Below are 5,990 nucleotides of genomic sequence, written 5' to 3' on the forward strand. Positions count from 1 at the left end.
TTTACCATTGCTACAAGACTCTACTTTTAATTGAAAAAGAATCAGTCATTAAATTCAAGTCAGTTATCTAATTGAAGTGGCCAAAATTGCAAACTCATGCACAAACGATATTATTCCCACGTCTCGAGCTGACCCCCTCCATAATTGGCTGTGTTAGCTGTAGGAGCAATAAGTTTACATGTTTGACCAGAAATATAAGTACATGGGACTAGTTTTATCATCATTTCTGGAATAAACAGCTAAAGAAGAGAGTAATTTGATTCAGCAAGTATATTAATTGAAGAGACAACTCATCCATTATGAATATTCTTAGTACAACAGTTAATGGGGCTCCACTATTAAGCTATTAAGCCAATATCCAACAAGATAATGCCCTACAAGTATAATGAACAATTGACGGCATAGAAATACACACACAAATGCTGTATACAAAGATTTGAAAGCCGGACAAAATATTACACTAACCAAGGGTAAAAACTAGCAAAAAGGCATCTAGTATTTCATGGAGGGCCTGCGCATACCTCCAAGTGAAACCAGAGCTGCCTACAACCTTGAGCAACCTTTTCAGAGAAAGGACTAACGGTTGTTTGTAGCAGATCACTAGGGCTTCGTTTTTTAACCGAGCATTTACTTGTATGTTACATCCGCGACTGTTTAAGATTTGGAAAATGCACGCAGTGTTTCATCGAGGGCCTTCTGGTCATAATCACCGGTAAAGACACAGTTACCTAGCGGACCTTTTAGAAGGATGAGTCTTAGCTTCCCATCTGCCACTTTTTTATCAACCTGACACCAAAAACAACAGAATTAATGGTTGAAGCAATGACTTCTAGCTATTAGGAGCTCAACAAACTATTGACTCTTACAGCCATGATAGACTTGAACATCTCTACAGTCATAGTTTCTGGAGGTGCAGTCGGCAGCTTTGCCTGTTGTAAGATATTGTGCACTCGCTGTACCAGTGAATCATCAATCCAACCAAGGCGGCGTGACATGTCAACAGCCATGACCTAAAAAAATAGCACCTAGTTTATGCATCACATATAGAAATTGATCCCTAATTATTTTCTTATGTTTTCTCCTTCTTTCACATTTCTCTAAGGAGCTGTCCAATAGGGGAAGGGGCCACTTGCATATGAGGTGACAAAAGTATGAGACCTATACCGTGCCAGCAGCAACTGCTTCTCCGTGAAGCCACTGCCCATAGCCAAAGCCAGTCTCAACTGCCTGCAAATAATAGCTCTTCCAGTGAGAGGATATTAACTCATAACACGACTTTACGAAAAGAATACGTAAAATTTGATATTTTCCTTAAGATACGAAGATTCGCTTGTTTGCGCATAAAAAAAAAGCATTCTTTTCCAGACGAGGAAGTAGAGACTTCCAGAAGCGTCAAAGTCCCTCGAGCGTTTTAAGATGAAGACAAATAAACAAGATTGAAACTTACAAACTAGCATAAAGTTGTAATGACACAAAGCTAGTTTCCCTAAACTATGAGAGTCTTAAGAGGCAAACAAACTATTAAATGATGAGACACCAAGAGATGGTCATCGAGCTCCCGTAATACAGCAGCAAAAGGATTGTGCAACAACTGTCAAGCACTTACATGACCAAAGGTATGACCCAAGTTCAAAGTTGCCCTCAGTCCGCTTTCCTTCTCATCTAAAGAAACAACCTCTGCTTTGTTTTCACAGGAACGCTTGATAGCATAGGTAAATGCAGTAGGGTCCCTGGAAAAAGGATAACCATTTTCAATAACGTGTGAAATAGCATCAGATAGCTAGCTTACATTAGTCTTAGAAAGTACGAAGCTTAAGGTTATGACATGGATCACTCAGTTCGAATGATACAAAGCTTAGATGCACATACTTTTGAAACCAGCTTGGCCATTAGAATGACAATTTCAATTTATCGAGAAAAGGTTATGATATGGGAGAATAATGCCATTTATATTTATCAAGTGAATGCTAACAACAAAAAGAAGACTAACTTCCAATTGAAGCCCAATATAAAGCTCAAAGGCTTTAATATGTTTCCAAAAAAATGGGCGGGACCCTTAACTCCTCCTCTTAGATTCCCCAATTTCTCATCAGGGTATTCTCTTACATTCTTAATGGGCCAAATAAGATGGTAGTAAACCTAAATTTTGTGCCTATGTAAGTCTCTTTCTAGAGATGAAAGCTGGACAAAGTAAAAGTTGACAATTCAACTACTCAATACCATACTATTCTTTTACCTTGCTAATAATAATGGCATATTCTGCTCTTGCCACTCAAAGAACTCAGCGTCTCTAATGAGTCCATATTTTATCACCTCTGCGAGGCCGGATGCTAATTCTCTATCTGGTAATGTATCCAGGGTGTCCGTGTCTACAAGCACACACTGTGGTTGGTAGAATGCTCCAATCATATTTTTACCAAGCGGATGGTTTATTCCAGTTTTGCCTCCAACTGAAGAATCTACCTAAAGACAGTGGACCAAAAGAACAGGATACAAATTTTAGCATCACTAAAGAGCAGAATCCATAGTCATATCAAACTAGAAAAGATAATGTGTAATTAATGCACATCTCATGTCGCATGGAATTGATTATTTAAAAGAGAAAACCTCAGATAACTATGGCCAAAGAACAGGATACGCAAGTTAGCATCACTAAGTGAAAAATTCATACCCATATCAAACTAGATATGATAGTGCACATTTCAAGTCACATGTAAAATGATTATAGAAAAGGGAAAAATTCAAAGAACCTGTGCCATAACAGTCGTAGGAATCTGAATAAAATTAACTCCACGGAGGTAGGAAGCGGCAGCATATCCACACATGTCACCTATGACTCCACCACCGAGGGCGACGAATGTACAACGACGGTCCAGCCTTGATTCGATGGCCTTATCAAAGACTTTCATAAGAGTATCCTGAGATAGCATATTGACAACGCCACATAAACATTAAAGATAAAATGTTTCTCTTGAAACTCATATTCTTGGAACCCATTGCTGCTTACCATGTTTTTAAATTGCTCACCATCTGGCAAAATGACACTTTCTACAGTAACATTAGGGTTTCCGTCTGTCAAAGCACTTATTGTTTTATCAAGATATAGAGGGGCAACTGTAGTGTTAGTCACTACAAGGACTCTCTTCCCATGAATATGTCTGCAAAAAAGACAGGGAAGAAATTAAACACGGGAATTCACAAGAAGCCGTAAACGAATATAAAGACAGACACACACACACAATAAAAAAAAAGTTTCCTAAACAGAACTGGAAACAACTCCAAGTTAGGCAAAAAAAAAAAATTATAATGATCAATCAAATTGATTTCTTAATTTCCTTTGAACAAGTAAAAGCAACCAACCAACAGATGAATGAAACCAAAATTCTAAGGTTATCATATTTCTTTCTGAAACCTTATCAATTTACTAGTGCAGCTACTCAATACCCACAAATCAGCAAATGAAACCACAACCTTGAGAGTGAGAAATATCTTATATTGGTGTTGAGCAACCCCGACTAGCATAATCCAATCTCACTTGGCTCTCCAAACCAGTTTGGACCTCTTTTAAAGGAAAGTCGTGCTCACAGTGACTAGCAGCAGTAACATTTGTTCACCTCACTGCCTTTCCATTTTGTTATTTTTTGTGTTCATTTATACTTAGGCACTTACTACAGGAAACAAAACCTATTGCTGTAAGTCTGTAACATCATCCTAGGTTTTGCTGCTTGGATGTCAATAAGTTGATTTGAATACATCTCATGTTGCAAGCTGGCAGATTAACTAATTGTGACTCACTTTTGATCCGTAATAGCTTGTAGTGGACTATGTTTTCATGAAAATCTTTAGCTCAAATAGAAAAGGTTTGTCGAGAAATGGTTAATGTGCATTTACATGCACCTTCACCAACTATTATTACATGCATCATAAATAAATACTTTATGAGCACATTGTTGTCTGCTTTTACATACAAGGAAGACTATTGATAAGTGAAGCTAACCCATCATTTGTAACTTGCGTTCGCATGTACACTTTACCAATCTCTGCTCACTTTTTGTTACATAATAGCACAGGAATCCAATATTCATGAGTTTTGATAAGACTACCATTAAATTGTGAAAATGCATCTAGTTAGCTTACTCAATTAAGAAGTAGCTAAAGTTCCAGTTGAATCCAAACTACAGGAGCAGGAATGAAGAACTTTTAGTAGGCACTGGACTCATTGCACGGCAAGTAAGCATTTCTCTCTCCTGCTTAAATGTAAGCTGGTGTTGCAGGTGCAGGGAATACACGGAGGATGGTGATCAGTTGCTGTCACACTGTAATGTGTCCTTACAGTTTTGGGGGGTCGTGTTCTCTTTGTTTGACATCGAGTGAGTGCACAGATAGGCCGTGTTAGAAGCTATGACAAGTTGAAGGTTAAGGGTGTTTGGGGAAAGAATCTTGGAAAACTAGTCCACTATGCCTTTTTGGACTAAATGAAATGAAAGAAAATGGAAGGATATTTTGAGGCAATGGGAGAAGCTTAAATAACACCTTCTTGTATAATGTATACTTTGGTGTGGAAAGAATACCATTTCGTATAAATTGTTGCATAGGCTTGATAGGAGATCACAATTAGCCTACATTTCTACTTTGTACTTGTTTCTTTTATTTACTGCGCAACCATCTTGGTCAATTAGTCAAGGGTATTTCACTCATCAAAAAAAAGAAACTTCTGCACACTCAACCACAACCACCAAAAGGGAACTTCCCTCTTTACAGACTATGAAAACTGAAAGATATCGGCAATGACGAGTTAACTCCTAAAAGCATAAGACATGTTGCATATTACCGAACATTAGAATTGAGCCAGACATATGATTATACCCTCTATACCACCTAGGACATCATGGGAATGGCAATTGAGAACGTCATAAAAACCTGTCATTATGCCTTTAGAAACAACCAGACTCAGAAACAATCAAATATTCTTATCCCGTACTCAATCCTGATTCAGCAGCTTCATTTTCCTTCATAAGATGTTTAAGAATTCTCCTTCTTTCTCACGGGATTTTCAGCTAAAGAATTATATTTCTAACTTCACTTAACATCATCCACATATTTAATTAGAAATAGTTATCGTCTCTCTATCAATTAAACTGATACTAAAGAATGCAAAACTTTCTTTCCTTTTGTATTAAAGAAGAGTTTTTAACTCAAATGTTAAGCTTGAGGCCTCTATCTAGTTTCATCCTTCTTATATACTCGATTTAAGTTTACTAAACGGTGCAACTCGGTCGCCGAATGGATATCATTAAACGTTCGAATGCATAACGAGTAAAAGCTAAGCAATAGGAAGCAGATAGGACAAGTAAAGTACCTTTGAAGGAGGTCAGGTTGATCAAGAAGTCCAGACCCAATATAAATCGGGTAGCTCCGATTACCCAGATCCACTTCAACAACTGTAGGAGCCTCAGAACTCGCTTTACTCGGCGACTGATCCATCACTTTCGTCGCAGAAGTTGCCAGCACCTTAAATCGTGCGGCACTCGACTTCACCCCACACCTGGAAGAAGAAGGTAAAGAGCCAGAAGAAGGGAAACGCACGTGGATGTCACGTGGAATTGCTCTGGATTGGTGAAGTTGGTGGGCTGAACTGGTGAAAGATAAAGCCTGTTTTGGGCAGAAAGACGACGCCATCGAGGTTTGGTTTGGCGGAGGGGAAGGAGAAAAGTTGTGGCGTCGACAATTTGTGGATGGTTTGGTGGTTAAGGGACTTCCAATTTCGTAGTGTTTGTTATAAGATTGTTTAGGTGGGAATAGCGATGGAAGGCGTGGTAGGTGGAAATTTGGAAAATGCTTTTCTGGTGCAAGATTTTTGAGGCCCCACTACTGTAATACAAACTTCTCACATTAAAATGTTTTGCACCATCAATTAAGTTGATCTATAGATACTAAGTAATAAGTTCTAGAAATAAAGTAATAATTTGCTCTTATTGGTTAAATAAAAT

At 38.2% G+C, this 5,990-nt stretch overlaps 1 protein-coding gene across 1 annotated transcript; it reads right to left on the reverse strand.

Moving 5' to 3' along the window:
• Nucleotides 1-255: 255 nt before the first annotated feature.
• Nucleotides 256-5,789, reverse strand: LOC104236824 (3-dehydroquinate synthase, chloroplastic). Its single transcript, XM_009790839.2, has 8 exons — nucleotides 5,360-5,789; nucleotides 3,008-3,158; nucleotides 2,751-2,918; nucleotides 2,237-2,463; nucleotides 1,607-1,730; nucleotides 1,165-1,227; nucleotides 867-1,010; nucleotides 256-786 (listed from the first exon to the last, which is right to left on the reverse strand). Exons 1-8 carry the CDS (start codon nucleotides 5,677-5,679, stop codon nucleotides 655-657), a joined length of 1,329 nt encoding a protein of 442 aa, XP_009789141.1. The 5' UTR covers nucleotides 5,680-5,789; the 3' UTR covers nucleotides 256-654.
• Nucleotides 5,790-5,990: the final 201 nt, after the last annotated feature.

The sequence above is a fragment of the Nicotiana sylvestris genome, chromosome 2 (assembly GCF_000393655.2).
Source record: "Nicotiana sylvestris chromosome 2, ASM39365v2, whole genome shotgun sequence".
NCBI lineage: Eukaryota > Viridiplantae > Streptophyta > Magnoliopsida > Solanales > Solanaceae > Nicotiana > Nicotiana sylvestris.

Coding starts and splice junctions, on each gene's coding strand:
- LOC104236824 (XM_009790839.2), bottom strand. CDS start 5,679: ATGGCGTCGTCTTTCTGCCCAAAACAGGCTTTATCTTTCACCAGTTCA. Junction 1,011..1,164: donor AAGCAGTTGCTGCTGGCACG/GTATAGGTCTCA, acceptor CTATTTTTTTAG/GTCATGGCTGTTGACATGTC. Junction 787..866: donor TGTTCAAGTCTATCATGGCT/GTAAGAGTCAAT, acceptor TTTTGGTGTCAG/GTTGATAAAAAAGTGGCAGA.